The sequence below is a fragment of the Penicillium angulare genome (assembly GCF_028827245.1).
Source record: "Penicillium angulare strain IBT 27051 chromosome Unknown utg000009l_segment0_segment0, whole genome shotgun sequence".
In the NCBI taxonomy this organism is placed as follows: Eukaryota; Fungi; Ascomycota; class Eurotiomycetes; order Eurotiales; family Aspergillaceae; genus Penicillium; species Penicillium angulare.
Window position 1 is genome coordinate 221,799 of NW_026623168.1, and position 23,577 is coordinate 245,375.

A 23,577-nucleotide genomic window follows, 5' to 3' on the forward strand; every position below is an offset into this window, starting at 1 on the left:
AAGAGAGGTATCCTGAGAAGAGATTAGGTAAAAGAAAAGCACTCAAAGAACGAAAAGGAAAGGCGTTATGCAGGTCATGATAATTCAGCCATTGTTATAGTTTTTGTTCCGACATAGTCCATCGTCGCCTCGATGCCGCCTCGCGATCCTCCAGGGGGAGCGCACTACCCCATAATCCCCTCTGAGACCGGGTTCGTTGAGGTAATTGCTTTGTCCAACCTGTCCGGTCTACTGGACCATCAGGGAGCTTGGAATCGTGACTGACAGGTCGACGGTCACCGAAGTTGGGAACAAATTCGTCTTCCTGGTCTTCCTCACTTTCAATGGGACTAGCTAGAGCTCCCCAGAGCCCAGCAGGTCCTTGGGGTACATCAGAGGACGAGGGCCGATGGGCAAGAGTCCATCCACGGTTTATTTTCGTGGATCCTGGACCTATTGAGAAGTTGCCTGGTATAAGCGGAGGTCGGGAGCTAATACGATTGCGGTAAGTCGAAATGGATGGTTGCGATGACGGTTGAGGGGCCGAGGGGGAAGAAAGCGAAGCAAGCTGAGAAGGGTCAACCCCTACTTGTAAATGATCGGTGGATGCAATAAGCTGCAAAGCGTAGTCCCGAGAAATCGAATGATTAGTTCGATCGGAATTGTTGGGTCTTTCGTCAATTTTGGGCTGTATTTTTGGTAGTCGGTTACGGGGAACAGCCACTGTGAGGGAGGCGGTAGCAATATCCAAGAGAACGGAGTGGCCGGCCAGCGAGTTGATCAGCGCATTGCAGTCCGCTCCGTGCGTGACAAGAATGAGAACATCCTGGCTTGGGCGACCGTCGTTCGGAGAACTCTTGTCCGCTGCCCTTGAAGGGTAAGGAGCACAAGCTTCTGGTTGCCGGTACCACTTCATCATTCGGTCAAATCCGTCGGCAACTCGTTCTTGCATAGAACTCCATTCTTCACCGTACTCGCCACCTGTGCCCCAGCAGGGTGTCCGCATACTATCCCATTGGTAGTCGATCTTGACACAAGCATCCCGCGCATGTGCGACGTACCCAGCTGGGATAGAGTCTGAAGCGGAAACAGCATATGCAGGGGTTGGAGGTGCATATGAGGCGTTTTTAGTAACTGCTAGATCTGTATCCAAGCGACTCAAGATCGTTGAGGCGCCATCGACAGCGGAGGAGCTCTGTGGCCTGTCAACAGTGCTAGCACGTTGACGTTGAGGACTTTGTTTTGGAGTCGATGATGAGCCTCGCAGTGGGGATGATTGACTGTCATCTTCGCTGGGAGACGTTTGCGGGGAGTGGTTTCCCCAGCCGCCTGGGAAATGTCCGGAGAATGCTCTAGTCGGTTCCCGTGCTGGAGGAATAATCTCACCTCGACGAAGGAGGTCTGCCTTGGCTAAAGCAATCATTCGATCCGAACTCGGAGGAGGGATGATTTGATCAAAATAATCCGGGGATAGCCACTCCCCAAGGAACGCGTCGACGCGCATTAGAGGCCGCGGGACTACATCGGCAACATCTCCATGGGGGCGCTGTAGGGTATCCACAGCGGTAGGGGGTTCTTTGTTGAGGCCGTACTGGCTGAGGCCGGCAGATATAGCGATAGAGGTTTGAAGACATCTTAGAAATGGAGAAGTATGAACGATGACGTTGTATCGGTTGTACAAGTCCGAGGTTGCGGGGGCTGCGGTCATGGGGTCTTTGTCAGACAAGGGCTCGTCGCTAGCTTCCTGTTCAGGATTTCTCCCTATAAAATCAGGCGCCTGTAATATGCTACCAATGCGCATACCCAGCGCACGGGACTGAATCCAGCCTCCATAACAAAGCGGGGGATCGTAAGGTGTTGGGGAGGTTAAATGCCAATCTTTATCGGCAGCGTCGAGACGCGCACCATGTCTAACCAAGTCAGCGGGGGAATAAATTCAACTAAAGTATCAGCATAGCATACCTGACAACGATGATAATAGGCTGTGACTCAGACATCGAGGAAGATCTTTCGATTTAGCCGTAGTGAGGGGATAACCAGTATAACAACAGGTGGGGAAGATAGAAAGGCTGTCTTTCATTCCTGCTCTCCTGCGGAGGAGCACTAGCAACAACAAAGTCGGCAGACTCGGGCCCAGGAGGGTTTCAAGATGGCATGGCTTAAGCACAGCGCCAACCGCTGATTGAACGGAGGGAACAAGACAACGAACAATAAGTCACAATGTAACAAAAGCGAAGATGAAAAAAGTTTCCACGTCAACAAAATAGCCCCGACATGTGATGCTTATGTAATGGAGCCAGCCCCTCACATTGATTTTTTCTTCTTTTTAATTTTTAATTTTTATATAGCAATATGTGTATACTAAAGATAGTTTGGAATTGAAAATTACAAATCTACAACTTAAGAAACCACATTCTTCATCACCAATCCCCAATATTGTAGATCCGATTAGATCCTGCAGATCGTGCATTTTGAAGCTGCCAGCTGCCGCTGACGCCATATGCTTGGCCCCTCTGTCGGCCCCTCTGTCAGCCCACTGGTCAGGCCGGAGTCCGAGCTACCGAGCACTTGAGGGCTTTACAGTACCTAGTGTCGTTGTAGCTGATAGGCTGAACTTCTTTATTTTTATGAGGAAAATTTGCCATGAAGTGATATTGAAATCATTGAAGGCAACTAGTCTAGCGCGGTTTCGGGTACGAACTGAGAAACAAGCGATGTGTGTCCAGAAGGGGAAATTGTTTTCGAACTCTACTGTAAGATTTGACATTGTCAGCATTTGATTTGTAATCACCAACTTCAAGTTGGTTGCATCTATTGTATAAATAACCAAGATCGAACGCGGCGATGATTATGATTGCTGGTATCTTTTAAACCTCCAACTAAATTATTGGGTCATCGCGTAAAGCAGTCACCAATCGCTTCCAGGATATTCAACGCCGACATCTCAATATGCCCGACTCACCTAGAATAAAAGCCGTTTTCTTCGACTTCATGGGAACCTGCCTCGACTGGCACTCCAGTGTCATAAAATCAATGCCTACCTCAATATCTGCCGAAGAGGCATCCAAGCTCGCTCTGAATTGGCGCAGATTATACTTCCTCGAGAACGAGGGGCGATTTCGTCAAAATCTCGCCCCAGAAGATATTGACCTGACATTGGCACGGGTTTTAGAAACTGCCCTTTTACAAGCGCCTGGTCAACCTAGTTTCAACGCTGACGAGAAAAAACAACTAGTCCAAGCCTGGCATGCCCAACCAGCTTGGCCCGAGGTTCCAGAGGCAATTCAAAGCCTTCGAGATCGTCTAGGTCTTGAGGTTTTCGTCCATGCAAACGGCACAACTCGCCTCCAGCTAGATCTGACTCGCTCATCGGGATTGAAATTCAATATGCTATTCTCCAGTAAGCTACTTGGTTTATATAAGCCAAATCTTGAAGCATATCGGAAAGCGTTGGAACTTGTCCAGCGCACTCCGGAGGAGGTGGTAATGGTCGCAGCACATGCGTATGATTTGCGCGCTGCAAAGGCAATTGGAATGAAAACAGTTTACATTCATAGGTGGACTGATGACATTAATGAAGATATGGAGAAGGTTCGGGGTGAATTCGATGTATTCTTAGAGGATATGGAAAAGCTGCCGTCTGTGATTGAGAGTATGTGAAGAAGCCAAGAAGCATTTGTAAGGATTAAGTTTCAGTGGGCGGAGATTTATGAACTCAGTTCTGTCCTTTAAATCCCGCAATATACATCATATTATCCCTGGAGATAATCCTCCAATATTCAATTGTGACGTATTATCCCCGAACTTGAAGTCCCCTAGAGACTCAGCGCGACGCCTACGTAATAACCCCAGGTAATAAAGACTCGACCCCGATACCCCGCAGTTAGAACCCCAAAAATGAACAATCCAATGAACTTCGCGGGATGATAAGTAGAGAGGCCAGTCGGAGCACTCAAGGCCGGGAAAGTTTACGTGCCCGGGCCGCGTTTCAAGACGGCAACACGCCGAGCTCTCTCGGTGAGTGAATTTCGGCATGCAATGGGGCCGATGCACGCCGATCGGAAAACCTTGTCTACGTATCCATTTCTTTATGTATTATTCTTTACAAGGAGAATAGTGTTCGAAGCCTTTTAAAAATGCCTCAAGATAAATCCAAGGTGGTTTCGTGCCTGGTTATTCGTTGTATGCGGGCATCGCGGCCTCGGCCACCATCTGAAGCTTATTTCTTCTTAACCAACCTATCATGACCATCTAACAAGGAGATGTGACGTAGTAGCAAGGACCAACCTTGTTCTCTTTCCCAGGATGAATATTAGCAGCTAGGAAATAGTAAATGGCACAGGAACGATTATTGGAAGTGACTTTTCGTGCTTGGTTTCTTGTCATGTCAAATTCGCAACTTTGTATTGTTCCATGATGATCTCTTGCCTCGTCACCCATCAACCAGGGAAATAAAGAACTTGCCACTTTAACTCTATGGCATCACCACCAATCCCTGCAAGTAATTTCTCCGGTCTTAGCGGTCTGTTCTGGGATTAGCTTTCTGCGGGGTGGCCGGGGTACGGTAGCCATAACGAATTGGGAAATGCCAGGGAATATCTATTGAGAATATCTCCGGGGTTTCTCCAGGGGCAAGCAGTCGTATGGCCAGTGCCCAGGAGTAAATGTGTATATAGGCCTCATGATATCCTCTTCTAAATTGTTGTGCTTCTACCAAGCCAGTCTTCTCAAATATTGATTAAAGAATCGTCAATATGCTTGACGTTTTTAAGCCCAGCCAACCCTACTTTGGGTTGCGGGGAGGATGGTTAACCTTTTGGGTCACTGTTGCTTGCGCTACTGATATGATGCTCTTTGGATATGACCAGGGCGTTTTTGGTAATTTCCCCTTCCACATGCTCTGGTGCTTTATACTGACTTTTCAGGCGGCGTGGTCGTAACTAAGGACTTTCTCGATACCCTGAATTTAAATAATAACGCCACACTCCTCGGTACCGTCACCGCTATCTATGACATCGGATGTTTAACCGGCGCGATATTCTCTATGATATGGGGAGAGAAATGGGGACGCAAGTTATCTATCATCTATGGAACCACCATAATGTCTATTGGAGCAATTCTCCAGATCACAGCATACAGCGTGCCTCAGATGATTGTCGGCCGTGTGATTGCCGGCATCGGAAATGGTATCAACACATCTACTGCCCCTGTGTGGCAAGGAGAGACTAGTCAAGCCAAATGGAGAGGCAAGTTGATCGTGATCGAGTTGACACTGAATATTGCTGGGTTTTCGTTATCCAACTGGATGACCTTCGCATTTTCGTTCGTGCCTGGTCCCGTTGCATGGCGATTCCCTCTGGCGTTTCAGTTTATTTTCATATTTATTCTCTACGCGACTGTGCCGTGGTTGCCCGAATCTCCTCGTTGGCTTATCGCTCACGATCGCCCCGACGAGGCTCAGATCATCCTTGCCGACTTAGAGGATATGGAAGTTTCTGAGCCATATGTTATGACTCAATACACAGAAATCGTTGCTGCAGTTCAGTATGAGCGTCAGCATGCCGTCTCGTGGATGGATCTTCTACGTGGAAAGACCAAAGAAGGCGGCACATGTGCTCTTCGTCGAATGATACTAGGTGCTGGTGCTCAATTCATGCAACAGGGAGCCGGCATCAACGTCACAAGGTATTTAAATCAAACGAATCAAGATCATTTGTGGATAATGTACTAACACCATGTCTAGCTACTATCTTCCCACCGTCTTAATGCAGTCTGTTGGACTCTCAGAAACATTGGCCCGATTACTAGCAGCATGTAACTCCGTGTCCTACCTTATCGCGGGTACTATTGGAGTCTTCAACATCGAACGCTGGGGCCGAAGAAAGTTATTCATGATCTGCGCCTTCGGACAGGGTATTTGCTACCTACTGATTACCATTTTGCTGCGCTTCAACGAAAAAGAAGGATATGCCCATTCAAAAGAAGTCGCATCTGCCTCGATCACGTTCTTCTTTCTTTACTATGTCTTCTTTGGAACAGGATTCCAAGGAATTCCGTGGCTTTTGCCCGTGGAATTGAATTCACTCAGTATGCGTACCAAGGGTGCCGCATTAGGTACAGCAACAAATTGGGCGATCAATTTCCTGGTGGTTGAAATCACACCGATCGGCATTCAAAATCTGCAATGGAAATTCTACATTATCTGGACGGTCATGAATCTGGTATTTGTGCCAACCATCTATTTCTTCTATCCCGAGACGGCGAATCGTCAACTGGAGGATATCGATTTGTTCTTCCGAGATAACCAATCCATATTCGTTCATAACAACCCTGAGGCTATCTCCTTGGCACGTCCAGAGAAGTACTCTGAAATTGAGGAGGAGATTACCCAGCGCAACAAGTCGGTATCTAATGCGAAGAAAGAAGTTGCCGAACAGGACGAGCACTTGGAAGTTGTTTGATAGAGTTGAATTTAAATTCAAATGGAAGATACTTAGAATATAGATTTGTGATAGCTTTACATTATGAAATTATGCCCATTATTCCAAACTTGAACATTGTAATGGATATCAGCTGAGAGATGTCATTTGATATTTCGTGTCCCCGAAGTAGGGCCAGTCGTAGTATTCCAAGTATTGCCTTAAATTCCACGTTGCCTTTTATTGATACTGTATTGGCTACAGCCCACTGGCAGTGATCTGCTCCAAAGGGGCATCTGCAAGCGTATAATATTGACTTTGCCACTGTACGCATCATCTGAAGTTCCTCTTTAGGCTGATTTCACCTGTAAGAATACATTCTCAATAAATGTACATCAGCCGCGCGTTAATGCTTCGTCATGCACAAGCTTATTCCCTTGTTTGAATGGTTTTATTTCCCTTGATAAGCCTCGAGCCGATCGATCAACAGCAACGCCACTGCGAAGGGCATCAGCATCCCTGTTGGCCATGTCAATCCAGTGATCTATCTCCCTCAAACTTGGACTTTCAAGCGCATAAAACGCGAGCGAAAGATGATGCAAGCAGTGTGCTAAACTTATTACATGAACTGTATGACGCTTCTTGGAATTTGTATCTGGTTGGGTGTATCATTGAGTCTGCTTGTAAACCCGCTAGTGAAGTCGTTACATTTTCCATAGAATAACCGATCTTATAACACTTTCTTTAAAATGAACGCACATCAATAATAGTATATCAAATGCAATCCTGTGTTATCTCTCAACATTCAAATCCAAGCTCTTAATTCCTTGCAATATTCCTTGTAGAATACCAAATCGCGTCCTGCTTAGACGCCCAGCCATGCGAATCAAGGGATGGAGCGATCGGAGGCACATATGTCATCAAGCATGGGGCACATCCCTATTGCATACCGTTGACCTCAGCTGCACCCTGCAGGAACTAAATAGTTCCGAGCTTGTGATGCAGGAACCTCTGCACGTCCTGTTTCCAGAAGTCGATCGTCCTTCTATGACAATGATCGCTCGTTGTCCCTCATCCCCTAGGTGCCTCCTCCAGTTTCTCCTCACATGGGCATCCTTATCATCATCCCACCATGATGTAATGATCAAGATGTATCAAGTGTTTAGACAAGTATATAAATGTGCCGGATGTCCTTCTTGGAAACTCTTAATTCAAGTATCAACTTGAAGACATCGGCAACTATCAACCACATACTCAAGTTACCGTATAACTTGAACTTTTCAGTATTCCAATCTCTTTGATACTTATTTGACTCTACTCAATATGCGTTTTGGATATATGATCGCATTTCTTGCTGCAACTGTTGCGGCAATGCCCCGTGGGGAGATCAAGCAGGTAAGATACCACCGTGACTCTAATTATAAAATGTTCGTTGAATGTGGCCCTGACATATTTTCCCGATTCACTAGGATATGAAAAGCTCCATGACTTCTTCCATGACTATGTCGATGCCAATGAAGAGGACAGCGACTCCCATGTCTTCCTCTTCCCAGGCAACCCCAACTCCTTCCATGAATGCTGCCGATCACATGAGAGGAGATAAGTTTATGATGCTGTAAGACCATTTGTGTTCTCCAATTACAAATGAAGGATAACTAACTCCATGTTCAGTCATTAAGCTACAGGCTCTGTCTTCTGGAACCCGAACATTTGAATGGGAAACTTGAACTTCAAGTTGAACCCGTGAACGCAATTTGTGGAATTTTATGATAACCTTGAGAAGTTGAAGTTGGAAGTGATACGATTGTATATATTGAGTTTATAGTACGAATTCTACGGCTTTATTGTTTCTCATGATATAATCTGTCAAATTATTATAAACCTATCGGCCGAAGCCTGTATAGGCCACAGAAAGCGAATGATCTCAGTATACTATCGGACAAGTAGCCGCAAGATGGGGATGCAGATCCCTACCAGGTGGGTCTATCCCCTACAGTTCCGAAACCCGCCATTTCAATAGCCGGTCAGACGCCGACTCAGCGGAAATGAATAGAGCCAAGTTCAAGTTCAAGTGGCGCCACCATGGATATTGGAGCCCGTGTGGTCTGTCGTCTCCATATTCATTGCCCCAACGTCCCTTTCCGGGGTAATTCACCATCGGCTTGAAGCTTTGACTGAAATCCCATTCATTATGCAAGATGCACTCCGTACCTGTAATGTAGCTACCTGTGCCACCATATGGCTACTCTCTGTGTAAATTTAATCAGTTCCTGAATACTAGTGCCCCCTTCACTATACAAAAAGCATAGAAGTAGTAAACGCGCCCTTCTTGAGTGGCCCATTAGAATCCAAAGATTCGATGCGATCAACATGACCACATTTATAAATCCTTCCAAGGCTAAAGCAAAGATTCGAAAATAAGACACCATGAACATGCAACTACTAGTAAACGTCAACTACTGAGCCCAGTCGTATGTTCTCGCCCGGTAGCCTCCCGGCCCCGTACCCAACTCAAAAACATGTCGGCATTTGTCCTTGGGATCCATACTCATCGGAACAACTGATTGGTGGATTAATACCTCCGAAAGAATGTCAAATACCAAAAAGGTATAACCTGTTGCCGATTAATCCAATGCATAGCGCTTAGCCACGATGGATATTATCTAAATGAACTCAACAATCAGATACCCCGAGGTCGGGACGGGTATTAGTTTCCAGGATGACGATGACTTCAGATTGAAGGGTGGAGTCCAGAACCGGCATCGGTCACGAAATATTAGTAGCCAATGCTTGAAAATATGTAGATATAAGATGAAAGTCCCACTAGCATCGATCCTTGAATTAAAACCATCTGGACCCCTACCGCCATCCCACCCCATAGCCTAACTATACCAACATAATCATGACGAATCTCAAAAAGGCACCCGCATGCCTTGATCTCTGCGTAGTCACGGATGACTTCGAAGCGGCCGCAAAAGAAACCCTCTCCGAAAAATCATGGATCTACGCATCAAGCAGCGCATCATCAGGATTATCACACCAATTTAACCTAGACGACTGGTCACGGATCAACTTCCGACCCCGAATCATGAAAAAAGTCAACACACTAGACACATCGCGAAACGTTCTAGGCAAAAAATCAAAACTCCCATTTTTCATAACCGCCATGGGAACACTAGGCAGTGCACACCCCGGCGCAGAACCAGCACTCGTCCAAGGAGCAACATGCAAAGGAATAAATGCCGTAATTAGCACGGCAACATCCAAATCTCCAGAGAGCATCATGGAAGCACACCTGTCCGAACAAAAAAAAATGAACAATCGCAGTCCAACAAGACTAGATTTCCAATTATACGTTCCAACCGACCGAACAAAAGCTAAGGCATTGATACAACGAATCAAAGTCGCCGGATACCACAGTTTATGGATAACCGTCGACTCATCAACACAGGGTAAACGGACCGCAGACCGATACCTTCAAGCGCAAGAGAAACTAGACGAAGGAGGCGAAGTGGTTCGAGAAGCAGCCGCAGACAACGACTTTGGACCTGCATTTGGTGGCCGGCCAACGGCGGGATACTTGCATCCCGGTCTCACGTGGGAGGATATTGCGTGGATATCGGAAGAATGGGGCGGGCCGATTGTTCTGAAGGGAATCCAGTCAGTTGAGGATGTCAAGTTGGCAGTTCAATATGGTGTACAGGGAGTTCTACTGAGTAATCATGGCGGTCGACAGATTCATTCGGCCCCAAGTGCACTGATGACGCTTTTGGAGATTCGGAGTTACTATCCCGAGGCATTTGAGAAGCTAGAGGTTTTTGTGGATGGTGGGCTTCGAGATGGAGCAGATGTACTTAAGGCGTTGTGCCTTGGGGCTACGGCTGTGGGAGTTGGGAGACCGTATTTCTATGCTCTAGCTGCGTATGGTACCGACGGCGTAGAGAAGTGTACCGATAGTAAGTGCCGATGTCTTCGTTACATACAGGTTCAGAGAAGAATGCTAACTGTCTTTGAAGTTCTCACAGAAGAACTCGAGATTTGCATGAAGATGCTTGGAGTTTCTTCGCTTGACCAGCTTCATCCAGGCTTGGTAAATGCGAGCCGACTGTTGAATGAGATGTGGCGACCTGACAGCTTCAGTCCAAGCGGTTTAAAAGCAAAGCTCTAAACAAAAACATCAACAACTTCTTAATTTCTCGCATTGTCGACAAGGTTCCATAGTTTTTTGCTTAATTGGAAGGATGGCACGTGTTTAGAATATAGACAGTGGATAATATAACCAACAACTTCAGTGATTTCAATTCACATGAAGCGATCATTGTACATAACTAGGTATAGGTATCATAAACAAAGTATAAAAAAAAAACAAACATCATATTCCCCAAGACTCGGCTTGTTGGGTGTTTTCATCCCAGCCTTATTGCAAGCCAACAGGTCGGGCCCCGGACAGGTTCACCACACGACCGCCAGCCGCAGCTAGGGCTGGCCCTCCTAGCATGGCAGGCGCTGGTTTGACCCACCCAGGAACACTGTCGTCTTCGCTTTCTCGCGTCCCAATGGTTTCCCATACATTGGGAAACCCAGTGGGCAACGCACCTCGTAGTCGCGCCCCAGGAATAGCAAATCTGGGGTTTCGATGGGTCAAGTAGCCACGTATCAACCCCTGGGTGAGCAAGGAGACGAGAATGGACTCGAGTTCACCCATCAAAAGTGCTGACTGTGTTTCTATTATATTTTCTTCGGCATATGGATCAAGTGAATAATCTGCGTAGTCTGAATCAGGCATGCCGTCGATTAATTCACCGGAAACATTATTTTCTAAGCATCCGCCTTCGTCGAAGAAGGCAGCTGGGGCCAAGTAATCGCCGTATTTTTCCATCGGCTCGTGGTCACCATTGGTACTGATGTTCTGTCGATCCTCAAGACCAATATAATCCGGGTCCGTAGGCTCAGAGATAATCTGCGAGCCGTAGGGGGTTGTATAAGAGGCATGGTTCGTGCCATTTGTCATTCCATTTGTCATGCCATTTGTCAGTGACAGTTTGGAACGTGCCTGAAGCCACTTCGTAGCTACGAGCAGTTTGTGAAGATACAGGTAGGGCGGCGGGCCACGCGCCGCCTGCGCTTGCGGATCTCCCAGAAACCCCCCATGTATAAATACTTTGCGACAAAAAGAGCGCCACACTAGAATCTCACATCGATTGCGCAGGGTGAGCAGAATGCCCTTGTGCGCAAACCATTGTCCTTGTTGTGAATCATACGAAAGATATTGGCGGAAAGCAAGGTAATCTCCGCGGGCGATCAAGCGGCAGAGTGGTTCGAACTGTTCAGCCAGTCCTTGTGCTTCAGGACGTTGAAGGAGTGCTTTTGATGGAAATCGACCCATGATGATGTTGCATGGAATGAGGTATGTGAGGATGAGACTTCGTTGCTTGAATGCTTGGCGGTGGCATTGGTCATAAGCAGCTTTTAGGGCAATGTGGGCGGGGTAGAAGAGGTTATTGGAGAAAAGGTAGCGACCCAAGTAGTAGAGATAGGTGACACGTTGGGAAGCAGGGAAATGTATCAAGGGAGGCGATTGGGCGCTTATACTAGCAAACATCTGTTCTGCGTTGCGCAGTTTACCGCACTAGTAGAATCACTGTCAGACTGGGATATTTGTAGGGGCCAGAGGTAGAGGGGATTAGAACAAACCTTGAACAATAGCTTCAGACACAAGTTAGCCATCAGGTAAATGCCCATGCGCTTACCCTCAGGCTTGCCATTGGGCCCCGGGGTGCCACTGCGATCGGTCAAGCACTTGATAAAAGCCTCCCGTACAACGTTGGCAGATTGTTCAACAAGTGTGACCTTCTCAATATTATCTTCGCGATCTGCACCCCCCTCCGATCGTAGAATATGCGCAATCAACTCCGGTTGGCGATCCAATCCCATTGCCAGCTTCGCGAGAACTTTCGAAAGATATAAAACAGTGGGGAGAACAATAACTCCATTTTGACTATCTCCAAGGGCTAGGACACATTGGCTGTCGCGATAAAAGGGCAGGGGTCAGCGATATTGTTCGGCATTGATTGTGCATGGTTGATTGGTGCTGGTCGTGAAATCGAACAGACTTACTTGAGCAAAGCCCGGAGCATGTTATAAGTTTCCAGCAAGTTGTCGACATTGACATCGCGCAAAAAAGAGAAGTATAGCTTCATGAAAGTCGGAAAGGCAGACCATGAAGAGCTTCCCTTTGTTCGCGGGACGAGGGTTTCACATCGTTGCTGGAGCTCTCCATCGCTTTGTGGCCCCGGTTGATATCGTTGGCGCAATTCTTCGATCATTCGTTGGTAGATTTCTGATAAAGGAGGCTCGATCTGGAGGAAATCTTGGAGTTTTCGCCCATCGCGACTTTGTACCAACTCAGCGACGCTGCCTAGAAACTTGTCTAGAATCGGGGTTTGCGGTGCCATGATGAAAGATGCGGGAGGAATGAGAGATATGAAACCCAAATTGCTGCAAACAGGAAATCGAATCGCACAATTACAAGAATTATAAAGTATGCGCAAGCATGGTTTGAAATGCAATTGAAATGAGGTCCTTCAGGACCGTCAAGTCAGGTTGAGGGAAGGTGTCGACGCAGAAAGTCCGCGGGTGTAAGAAAGTGCAAGTGAAGGCAGAATGGGAATTGACCGCTTCTATAGATTGACCGCTTTGAGGCTAAGTGGCTAGACTGGGTGTGGCTGATGTGGCTAGTGTAGCTATATTTATTATATATTATTAGTACAGCGTTAGCTAGTACTTGTACTGTTATGCATTGGTCACATACTAGCGGTCATCCGGCTTTCTCCGTATATAAGAGGGTTGTGCTGTTCTGTATATATAAAAAGGCTCAGCAGTCACTACAGGTAGTAAGAACCCTGAGTTGAACTGATTCAATAAAAGATCCAGAGACCATGAATATACTAGATAAAGTACACTAAATAGTCAGATCATCAAATTAACCAACAGTCAACAACTGCTCCGTAAACCCCCCAAACCCACGCTCCGTATCCCTCAAATGAATCTCCAAAATCCAATGCCTCTTAAACCCATCCTTCCCCACCGTATTCATAGTCTCCCCATTACCTTTCGTAATATAAAGAGCTACTCTATCCTTCGGAATCCTCTCATGCGGAAAACTCCCAACAATATGCCCGGCAATATCAGCCCCGAAATCAAATCCATATTCCCGCGCAACCTGAACCGAAATATCATAAAGCTCTTCGCCCGACATATCCGGGTTCTGGAGATACTTCCCCTTCACGATATCCCAAACAGGCTGTAAAGAATCTCTCAATTTGATCTTATGCGGATCATCACCGAGGACATAGGTGCGGCCGAAATCAGCTTCCCAGGCTTCGAAGACGGGACCTAGATCCACGACTAGGATATCGTCGGGTTGAATGATGCGGTCCGGTGGATTATCGGAGAAGGGACTTAAAGTGTTTGGACCACTGCGGATGACTCGTTTGTGCCAGTGGGTTTTTATGCCGTAGCGATCGAATCCGAGTTGGTAGATCTCCGCATTGAGTGTTTTTTCGCTAATACCGGGACGGACGAGGTCTCGTTCGATTTCTATGAATAATTGGGCCGCTTTGTCTTGGGCATCTTGGAGATTGGCTGCGCGTTCGCTTTCGGTGGTAGCCATGACTGGAGGAAACGCTTATGGTGTATGAGTCAATTGGAATAAGGAAGAAAAGTTGAGGGGATGAGATGCGGGGAAGATTAGTGACTCGGAATTGAGTTGGAGATCATTGGTTGTTTACTATCTCCGAGCGGGTCTCGGGTTTAGATTCATAGCTGCTGCTGCTATTAGCCTATTTCTATAAAATTTGAATGTAGTTTATCATATTATCATATTCTCGTCATATCCATCAATCATCCTCAACCAAGGTAATGCGAACACCCTCCAATCCCATCGTCAGCGCAATCTGATCCATCCAATTCGAACAAGCCGGCTGACGGGCTTCCGGAGTAATCCTGGACTCAATATTCAGACTCGGCCTTCCTGGCGAGTCCGGGTCTAATATAGAAGGAGAACTGGAAGTCGGAGATATAGTCGGAACAATTCCCACGCCTAGATCATTCGTCTCACGCATCTGACCTTCCATAACACCATTCTCCACCTCAGCATCTGACTGCTGTGATGGGTCGAGAATGATAACCAGGTAATTGAGCAACAAGATAGCAGAACGAATACCCTGAATAGAAAGTCTCGAAAACCCATCAAAGAAATGATGGGGGATAGGTCCAATAAACCCAGCTGTCGATGTCGAGTCCTGTCCACTTCTCAGCGTAGAAACCGCCATACTAAACTCCGTAAAAATCCCCCGCAATGCAGCCCTTATAGTAAGAACATCAACCAAAACGCTCGGTCGATTCCTCTTCCGTCTCCGCACATTAGCTCTCCCACTCGGACGAGGCTGTTCAAGTTTCGACACTCGTCTAACAAGACCCGGAAGTTTAACAACCTCCCGAAAAGCCCTCTCCGTGATATCAGTATGAACCGAAGAATTCGGCTGTTTCGCATTCTCAGCCGCAATCTTTTCGTTAAGAGCTTGCCATTCGGTTTCCTCCAGAAAACAATCTTCACCCGCTACCAGCGCAGATGTAACAATAATATTCCGGTAGGCTATATACAATGCAGCTCCAAATCCAGAAGAATGAGCATCTGGACCTCGGAGACGCATTAAGGCCCGAATACCCTTTGCATGATGAATCCAGCCATCTTCCGAGGTACACGCTAGCATTTCGAAGACTGCGAGTGCGATAGCGGCGGATAATGTCTCGTCTGATTTTGCGACTGTGGGATTATTCAGACGAGAAGTTAGACCACGGAGACCTCGGATGTATAATTCACGTCCAGCGTCTAGGTATCGATGATCCTTATGGAGACTGCCCATATAAATTGTTGTTAGGCTTCGAATAGCCCAATCGAATGGTGTATCAGCTCCGCCTTGTCTTGATTCGACATATTCGACCCAGTTAATCGGAACGCGAGTCTCGGTCGCCTTGAAATAACAAGGGAACACAGCTAACACGAAATTAATATAGAGTTGGGTCTGTGGTACGCAGGCTGCCTTCGCCACTAGCGATGGGGTCACATCTTCATCAAACGGAATGAGAATGTATTGCGCATTGCTGCGATCGCCATGATCATATGGCAATACTTCTCGACTGGAGGATCGGCGTACCGATGACGAAGACGAAGATGATTGAGAAGAACGGGATTGTTGAGACTGAGATTGAGAGTCCGATGTATCAAGCAATTGACAAGGACGGGAGGCCTCTACGCATGGCACGCATGGGCTAATTTCGTCACACTGCAACAGTCAGAAAAGGCGTTTGAAATTAAAATTAAACATGAATGAGATCATGATCAGGTGGCGTTCTCCAGCATTGGCGCTGATCGGGCAGCGGGCTTCCCCCTCCCGCAGATCCACCTGTCAAGTCTATGTATGAATCCTTCGGGCTATATAACCCAATGAGATGTGCAGCATGGAAATGTATCTTCTAGTAACGGCGCAGCCCACACTTTGGGCTGAGATGCACGTCTCCCAGGAGACAGGAGACAGGAGACAGGGTCAGAGACAGATAGTGGGGATAGAGGTAACCCACCTGAAGTGACAACTGGATGCAACGAAGACAGCGGCGGGGCGCTGTCTTCATACTGGTCAAAGCATGAAATAGACAGCCGGAAGATTCGGCATCGGACATTTATGTGAAGATAGTGAAAGATATGTCTGAATAAATTGCAGTTATGAACAAAAAGTTAATACGAACTTGAAGCAAAGAAGTAGCTTGGCGGGCGAGAACAGTAGGGATTGACACTGTGGGGCTATGTTCGTATTCTGCATGCACTGGAACGGTTCGCTTTTGTTCAGACTTGCCCAGATGAGTTTATTTCCAAGGTTATATTCTGATCTTGTATCGTTGTATTCTTACTGTGCTGCATGGAAATATAAAGTTCTTGTCGATGTTGTTGGTATCCGGTAGAGGGCGCTTTCATGTACAAAGGGCAAAGCGAATTGTAACAAGTAGTAAAGCAGAAAATGCTCAATAAATGCAAGAATATAAACGGAAAGAAAGGGAAAAAGAAAAGACCATCTCAAAGAGATACGTATCTCATGGGGAAAATAAACCAAACACAAAAATCCCCCCAGTCCCATCTTTAACCGAAGCAGAGAAGCAGAAGAAGAAACAGCAGAAGACGAGGACGAAAACGCAAAGATCACACAATCACACTGCGCCGGATTCGCCCCAACAAGCGACCTTAAACCAATCCATCATATAGAGACAAAGCACTAACAATAGTCTCATCCCGCTTACTACCCTCCTTAAACTCCTCAAGATCCAAACTGCCATTCTCATCCTTATCCATCATCCGGAAAATCTTCCGTACGCGCTTCTCCGGCGTATCCTCATCTTCCGGTAATTTCACCATAGAACCAACCATCTTGTAGATCGCTTCCACAATCGCCAGCATCTCGTCATATGTGATCTTGCCATCGCCATCGATATCATATAGTTGAAATGCCCAATCCAGTTTATCCTCCATTTTTCCGCGCGAGGTGACCGACAAGGCACATATGAATTCTTTGAAATCGATCATTCCGCTGTCATCCGCGTCGAATACACGGAAGACATAATTTGCGAATGAAGAGGGATCGCCGAATGGGAAAAATTGTCGATAGATCTTTTGGAACTCCTCTTTCGTTAGGTTACCCGAGGGACAATCTTTAAGGAAGCCTGTAATAATACGTGGCGGTTAGCAAGTACTCTCAGGTTGTACAGATGGTCCCAGGTCTGAGACTGTGCTTCTCCAATAACCTTCAATCTTCGATCTTCACATACCCTTGTACCATTGCTGGAGCTCCTTTTTGTCAAAATGAGTTGCTCGTTGCAACTCATCGAGCTGAGTGGGCGACAGCTTCGATTGCCTAGACCACACAGCACGAGATCAGCATAAACACAAGATACCCAAAGAAAACAAATCTCCTTCCAAAAAGGCAAAAGTCATTCTTCAGAACCATTCAGAGACACCCAAAACAGCCCTTCGCAGGGATTCCTCCAACTTTCGTCTCGGTCTTGTGCGGTGTCTGGAAGAACGCGGAGCTTATCATTATCAGGACTTACGATTTGCCCATGATCAAACACCCAAGTCAAAGTCCCCTAAATGTTCTCGTTTCCCAAATCACAATATTCCAGACATAAAAGTCGTTCAAGGATCGGCAGGAACGGTGGCTTTGGCTTTGAAGAAAAGAAAAGTGAAAGGGAGACGCGGGGTAGAACGAGGGGGAAGAAGTGTGGCTGTGTACGGCGGGAGGAGTTGAGAGACCTAACACCGTGACGCAATTCGGGAGGAGATGGATAAGGTGGATATTTCGAAGGAGAAGAAGGGAGAACTTGAATGTAAAGATCGTCCAAACCACTAATAGAAAGAAAAAGAAGAAACGCCCAGGAAGTGAAAGACTTGAAGTGGCGAGAAGTCCAGACCATCCGGGGGCTTGGCATGACACAACTAGACACAATAGTATACGTGGGCTTTTATGCGGTGGATAAATCAATTCACTGAAATGAGTTCTGTTTAAAGATATTATCTAGATATTATCCTATATATAATATCCAATTTTGGAGGACAAGTCAAGTTGGGTCATCCAGTCCATTTCGCTTTTATATACATTGCATACTCCATAGCTCCTCGTTCCCAGTCATTATGAGGGATATCTCCAAATCAAACAAACATCAAACAGTAGATGGAAAAACACACGCAAAATCAAAGTTTCTATTTCCTCGCAGAACAATGCTTCCAGAGTCAGGCTATCAACACACACAAAGGGAGGAACGGAGAGAGGAGGGGATGGTAGAGCTGTCAGAGGGTGTAAGAAAGAAAGAAAACCGTTAAAGAGAATAGATTTGACTAAAGTGGAAATGTCGAGAGAAATGAGCGGTGATGTCGCTGCGAGAGAAGAATAAGTTTCTAATCAACCTTGATGGATCCGTAGATACGCTGCACGAAAGCCCAGCTGGCGAAGAAGCCGATAGACCCTGAATTAAAGAAACACAAGTCAGTAATATTCCAATCAGGACCAGAAAAGGTAGAACAAACCAGTGAGAATAAATACGATAAAACCAATCATGGCAGAGTACCCCACGTAGAGGACAGCTCCTGTCAAGCCACCAAAGCTCACTCGGGTCGCCCAGAAGATCAGAGCATTCAGGAACACATAGCCACCAGTCATACCAGCGCCGGCAAAGGCACGCCAGTGCCACCGGTAATTCTCCGCACATAGCAGGAAGTATACCAGGAGAATAGTGGTGGCCGCAGAGGTGATGATCATCAGACCGTAGCACAAGAACAAGAACCCAAACATATAATAGATCTTGTTCGTCCAAAGGGAGGTCATGATAAAGTAGAGCTCGACAAATATGGCGCCAAATGGTAGAATACCGGTGAGAAGGATGGATGGAATGGTGCGAAGGCTACCAGCCATAGGTGGCACTTGTCGGGGAATTTGATTGGTCTTGGTTGGTCCTTCAATGGGCTAGAGAAATTCGAAAACATGATTAGATAAATTATACTTGATAGCGTTCGGGGGGGGGGTAAGATGTTACCTGTTGACGGAATCCAACCCAGCTACCAGCCACACTCAATGGGACACTAATGACAAACCAGATGAGAACCAGAGCCAGCATAGTACCGAACGGAACAGCACCGCTCGATCCCTTAGCCCAAACAAACAGGTTAAGCAGGAAGAAAACACTGAAGATAAAACCGGGAATCAACAGAGGGGTCATGACAATGTTACGTTTCCAGGCCTCGCCGCCAAATGCCTTGTAGACACGCGCCGAGACATATCCACCAATTCCACCGAAGAGAGCAGAGATCATGAGAATAGCAGTTGCCAAGAAACCACGGTTGGCGGGGGAGAGGAGACCAAGAAGCGCAAAGGCTGTAAAAAGGAATTAGTTTAGGGATTGATGATGGGTATTTTTGAATATGATCAGCAACATACCGACAGTGACACCAGCCATCATGAAAAGCTGAGCACCATTACCCAGCAATACACTGAGTAGAAGAGGTGACTGGGGGCAACGGAAGACATCGCCATGAACCAACTTCCAGCCCGAGTCCTCTTGGATGCCATCTTCGACAGCAGCAGAAGTTCCATCCAGATCTTCAAGGTTGAACGAATCCAATCTGTTGTAACGAGCGATATCCTTCTTCAAGGCCCTCACGAGGATCATGCTCACCATACCCACCAAGAAGACGACAAAGACGGCAGAGTTGATGAGAGAGAACCAGTGGATCTTCGGGTCGTAGACATGGAGGTACTTGTCCCACCGGGTAGCCCAGGCGGTAGAAGACTCCTTCCAGTAGACACTGTAGGTCCATGTCACAGCAGTCTCACCATCACCATCTTCGTTCAAAGTGAGAACACCCTTGCTACCGCAGTCGGCCGTCCCATCATCTAGTACTCGAGAATCGGGGTGAGATTCAGGCTGAACAAGCACTCCAACAACACGAAGTTTGTCCTGACCACCATAACCCACTCGGTGGTAGTCGATCAGAATATTGAAGTGGTTGTTCAAGACAGACTGGCCAGTACCTTCGTCAAGCCCTCCGAGGGAGAACCCGGGGCTATAGAATTGAGTATTGGTACTTTCATCCTTGTTCAGCTGCGCCGCGGGTAGCCCGTCCACCAACCAATTAATATTATAGCCCTGCGATATCCGGCGATTCACAAATTTGGCACTGCGGGCATCAATGTTGGTCCCTCCACATATAGCTTTGCATTTTTCATCCTGCGCCATATGCAAATCCAGCGGAGAGGTTTGAATGCGATCTCCAAATAGAATGCTCCCCAGCGATTCCCTTACATCTTTTGGACCATCTTGAGGTTGGCAAAAGTGAAATGCCGGGTGGTAGTAGTCGTATGCGAAGACGGAGTGAAGTTGGTCGTCGACCGACAGGCTAGGGGTCAAATGATTGACATAGAGAGGAACGCTCTGTCCTTTATCGTAGGATGTCGGGGAAACACCGGGTAGGTAAAAAGCGGATGAGACATATGGTAGGGCGAGGAAAGCGGATGCAACAAAAGACGTCCGATCGGTGAACCGCATGTTGTGCAAAGAAGATATTTGGGGCGGTTTTCAGAGCAGCATATGTTTACTAGGGTCCACGGGGGTTGTTGATGGTCGTTTTTTGCAGTGATAAAAAGAGGATGGGTAGTCAACCCCAAAGTCCACGATGACGGCGTGTACAATTGGAGACACCCAAGTCAAAATTCGAGTGTAATGTCAGGCTTTAAAGACTCAACTGTTGAAAAACGCGCGGGCTGAGAGAACAGGACAGAATGGCGATGACGATCGTCATGCCCGGACAGCTTGGCACGTGATAAATGCCGTGCCTGGAGTCACGTGGTGATAAGCAACTACGAACAAAAAAAATTTCCGCGGAAAGAGCGACTGACAGCTTAGTTGACCAACACAGGCAAGAACGACCATGGCTTCCTTACAGTCTGCGCCCCCGCGCACAAAGTCTCTCTCGACACTATTGGAGGGTCTCACCTCATGTCTTACCAGTGCGGCATCTTCTCTTCCTGCTTCCCATAAGAAGGACCCGACCGATGCCTCAATCGAACCTCCGCAAGATGGCATTTCCCTCCTCGATTCAAAAAGCGAAATTATCCTTTCCTACCTACACAACCTTGTGTTCCTGATTATTTTCCAATTGCGACAAAAGAAAGATGGCTTGAACAGCTCGAATGAATCTCCAGACAACTCGCTGCAAGATGAGACCATTAATAAATTGGTTGAGCTGCGAGTATTCCTTGACCGCGGTGTCCGCCCATTGGAAGCGCGACTAAAGTACCAGATTGACAAGGTGGTGAAGGCAGCAGAGGATGCAGACCGGACAGAGCGCCCCGCTCGATCTAAGAAATCCTCCAAGACCAACAAGGCCAATGGATTTGGGAGTGAAGGAGAGTCCTCGAGTGAAGAGGACAGCGACGAGGATGATGAGGATATGGACGAGATGGCGTACCGCCCCAATGTTTCCGCATTCTCAAAAGCCAAGGTGGATGCTCAACAATCACGCCAAGCTCAAGTCAAGTCGGACGCCCAAGAAAAGCCAAACGATGGCATCTACCGCCCGCCAAGAATCATGCCTACTTCCCTACCGACCACCGAACGCCGGGAGCGCGAAGACCGCCGACCCAAACGATCCAATGTCATTGATGACTTTGTTACTGCGGAGATGTCATCGGCACCTATGGCCGAGCCCAGTATTGGTAGCACCATCATCGCTGGTGGACGAGAGACCAAAACCAAGAAGGACCGAGAATGGGAAGCCGATCGCAACCGGTACGAAGAATCCAACTTTGTTCGTTTGCCCAAGGAGACGAAGAAGGAGATGTCCAAACGACGTGGAACCGATCGCCAAACGTATGGTGGAGATGAGTGGAAGGGCCTTACTGAAGGCGCGGATCGCATTGAGCGTCTTACTCGCAAGGGCAAGAGTGGTGGTGCTGCCTTGGATAAGAGCAGGAAGCGCAAGAATGAAGATGGACAGCGCGGCGATGGTGTCGGCATGGGAGAGATCTTTAACAAGCGTCGGACAAAGGTTGATAACTGGAAGCGGTAAACTACCAGTGTTGAATCTATCTAGACGTTTTTATTGATATATCCTTGTCATGTTTAAGTTTTTCTTCTTGTTAAATATTTGCGAGACTTACGATCATCGCTGGAGTTGGTCTGGGAAAAGAGATTATTAGCATACTTCTGCACCTTAAAAATGCATACTTCCTCTACTACACAACCAATTATATCATGACCCTAGTACCTAGTACATAGTACACGTTAAAATTCACCTTATTATTATGTCGTTAGGGTATTTTCCAATATTAACTCCGGTCAAAAATACACTTCTCGACTCGGCATGCCGAATGCCGCATACTAACACGCACTAGAAGTCTAGAACCAGAAAGATGGGCGATCAATTCCCAAGGTTATCCCAGACTCTGAACCACATGTATGCGACAAGCCGAGAATTGGCAATTTAATAGAATATGTCTCAAATACATCATAGAAGTACCATGTACAACTCTATACTTGCAAAGGAAGAAACAAGGCAAAGCAGACATTGGACTTTCACATGCCAAAGAGCATGATGTCATCGTCTACACAACCTTGATCTCTTCCATGCGACGATGACAATGATCAAGTCTCCGCTACAAACAACTCAGAACATTCAATCTCATCATGGATAAGCCAGGTAGGCTTACAGAAATGTAATTTTCATTGCGATATCAGCTAACTCAGTCGAACAGTGGAAGAGATCTCAACGGTGATTCGTCTTCTCACCCAATCAGTTCCATCATTACAACAGAAGACCGTTGAACGCTTCTTCACTCGCGATGCTGCATTCTCCCATCCATTCTGTCGAGTTCCCAGCTTCAAGGGAAGTCGATGGTACGTCCTTAAAATCTTCCAATGGTACAAAGTGATGTCTCCACGAATCGAAATGGAAATCCATTCAATCGGTTAGCCAACCTCCATCCTCTGCCTTAACCATCCTAACTAATAAACATTAGCATTCGACGAGAAAAACCTCAAACTCTACATTCACATGTCCCAGATTTTCTCTATCTGGATTGTGCCATTCCACGTTGCACCAGTGACCTTAACAACAGTCCTAGATCTAACCACAGAATCGAGCCAAAGTGACCCGCCCCCTAACGCAGAGCAAACATTGTACTATATTAAGAAACAAGAGGATCTCTACCAGCCATCAGAGTTTATTAAGTTCCTCCTGCCTCATGTTGGGCACTGGCTGATTTCGGCTTGGCATCTGGTCGCAACTTTCTTCTGTATCATTGGAGTGACGTGTCTGTGGCCCATGTTGTGGCTGGAGGAGAACGGGTACCTCCCTGGTCGAGTCGCACAGGGCAATATTGCTTATCCGTTGGATAGGAAGATTGATGAGATAAAGCAGCAGTGAGGACCATATTGGCCTTTCGACGATAGCGATTGAATATCCACATCTTAGACATATCAGTTGAGAACCTCAAGTTCTACTTAATCAAATTGTTTAAAGAAATTGCTCCGAATTACATATGTCTCTTCTTGGTCTTGTCTAGAAGTTACCTAGGTT

The 23,577-nt window shown here is 46.8% G+C and overlaps 12 protein-coding genes across 12 annotated transcripts; 6 read left to right on the plus strand and 6 right to left on the minus strand.

Moving 5' to 3' along the window:
- Positions 1-94: 94 nt before the first annotated feature.
- On the minus strand, positions 95-1,976 carry N7478_011629 (uncharacterized protein; the record flags this gene model as incomplete). Its single annotated transcript, XM_056927843.1, has 2 exons — positions 95-1,889; positions 1,942-1,976. 2 exons carry the CDS (start codon positions 1,974-1,976, stop codon positions 95-97), a joined length of 1,830 nt encoding a protein of 609 aa, XP_056773570.1.
- A 952-nt stretch (positions 1,977-2,928) lies between these two features.
- Positions 2,929-3,639, plus strand: N7478_011630 (haloacid dehalogenase; the record flags this gene model as incomplete). Its single annotated transcript, XM_056927844.1, has 1 exon — positions 2,929-3,639. One exon carries the CDS (start codon positions 2,929-2,931, stop codon positions 3,637-3,639), a length of 711 nt encoding a protein of 236 aa, XP_056773571.1.
- Positions 3,640-4,733: 1,094 nt separating this feature from the next.
- On the plus strand, positions 4,734-6,440 carry N7478_011631 (sugar porter family MFS transporter; the record flags this gene model as incomplete). The annotated part of the gene is made up of 3 exons (XM_056927845.1): positions 4,734-4,857; positions 4,905-5,664; positions 5,723-6,440. The coding sequence occupies 3 exons, from the start codon at positions 4,734-4,736 to the stop codon at positions 6,438-6,440; spliced, it is 1,602 nt and encodes a 533-aa protein (XP_056773572.1).
- Positions 6,441-7,721: 1,281 nt separating this feature from the next.
- N7478_011632 (uncharacterized protein) lies at positions 7,722-8,017 on the plus strand (the record flags this gene model as incomplete). Its single annotated transcript, XM_056927846.1, has 2 exons — positions 7,722-7,793; positions 7,868-8,017. The coding sequence occupies 2 exons, from the start codon at positions 7,722-7,724 to the stop codon at positions 8,015-8,017; spliced, it is 222 nt and encodes a 73-aa protein (XP_056773573.1).
- Positions 8,018-9,300: 1,283 nt separating this feature from the next.
- On the plus strand, positions 9,301-10,566 carry N7478_011633 (uncharacterized protein; the record flags this gene model as incomplete). The annotated part of the gene is made up of 1 exon (XM_056927847.1): positions 9,301-10,566. One exon carries the CDS (start codon positions 9,301-9,303, stop codon positions 10,564-10,566), a length of 1,266 nt encoding a protein of 421 aa, XP_056773574.1.
- Positions 10,567-10,815: 249 nt separating this feature from the next.
- N7478_011634 (uncharacterized protein) lies at positions 10,816-12,853 on the minus strand (the record flags this gene model as incomplete). The annotated part of the gene is made up of 3 exons (XM_056927848.1): positions 10,816-12,027; positions 12,093-12,423; positions 12,516-12,853. 3 exons carry the CDS (start codon positions 12,851-12,853, stop codon positions 10,816-10,818), a joined length of 1,881 nt encoding a protein of 626 aa, XP_056773575.1.
- A 527-nt stretch (positions 12,854-13,380) lies between these two features.
- N7478_011635 (M24 family metallopeptidase) lies at positions 13,381-14,070 on the minus strand (the record flags this gene model as incomplete). Its single annotated transcript, XM_056927849.1, has 1 exon — positions 13,381-14,070. The coding sequence occupies one exon, from the start codon at positions 14,068-14,070 to the stop codon at positions 13,381-13,383; it is 690 nt and encodes a 229-aa protein (XP_056773576.1).
- Positions 14,071-14,296: 226 nt separating this feature from the next.
- N7478_011636 (uncharacterized protein) lies at positions 14,297-16,139 on the minus strand (the record flags this gene model as incomplete). Its single annotated transcript, XM_056927850.1, has 2 exons — positions 14,297-15,661; positions 16,041-16,139. 2 exons carry the CDS (start codon positions 16,137-16,139, stop codon positions 14,297-14,299), a joined length of 1,464 nt encoding a protein of 487 aa, XP_056773577.1.
- Positions 16,140-16,695: 556 nt separating this feature from the next.
- Positions 16,696-17,569, minus strand: N7478_011637 (EF-hand domain-containing protein; the record flags this gene model as incomplete). Its single annotated transcript, XM_056927851.1, has 3 exons — positions 16,696-17,171; positions 17,277-17,362; positions 17,559-17,569. 3 exons carry the CDS (start codon positions 17,567-17,569, stop codon positions 16,696-16,698), a joined length of 573 nt encoding a protein of 190 aa, XP_056773578.1.
- Positions 17,570-18,402: 833 nt separating this feature from the next.
- N7478_011638 (transmembrane 9 family protein) lies at positions 18,403-20,546 on the minus strand (the record flags this gene model as incomplete). The annotated part of the gene is made up of 4 exons (XM_056927852.1): positions 18,403-18,470; positions 18,532-18,967; positions 19,038-19,375; positions 19,439-20,546. 4 exons carry the CDS (start codon positions 20,544-20,546, stop codon positions 18,403-18,405), a joined length of 1,950 nt encoding a protein of 649 aa, XP_056773579.1.
- Positions 20,547-20,928: 382 nt separating this feature from the next.
- lcp5 (small subunit rRNA maturation protein LCP5) lies at positions 20,929-22,068 on the plus strand (the record flags this gene model as incomplete). Its single annotated transcript, XM_056927853.1, has 1 exon — positions 20,929-22,068. One exon carries the CDS (start codon positions 20,929-20,931, stop codon positions 22,066-22,068), a length of 1,140 nt encoding a protein of 379 aa, XP_056773580.1.
- Positions 22,069-22,685: 617 nt separating this feature from the next.
- N7478_011640 (uncharacterized protein) lies at positions 22,686-23,424 on the plus strand (the record flags this gene model as incomplete). Its single annotated transcript, XM_056927854.1, has 3 exons — positions 22,686-22,698; positions 22,754-22,966; positions 23,018-23,424. 3 exons carry the CDS (start codon positions 22,686-22,688, stop codon positions 23,422-23,424), a joined length of 633 nt encoding a protein of 210 aa, XP_056773581.1.
- Positions 23,425-23,577: the final 153 nt, after the last annotated feature.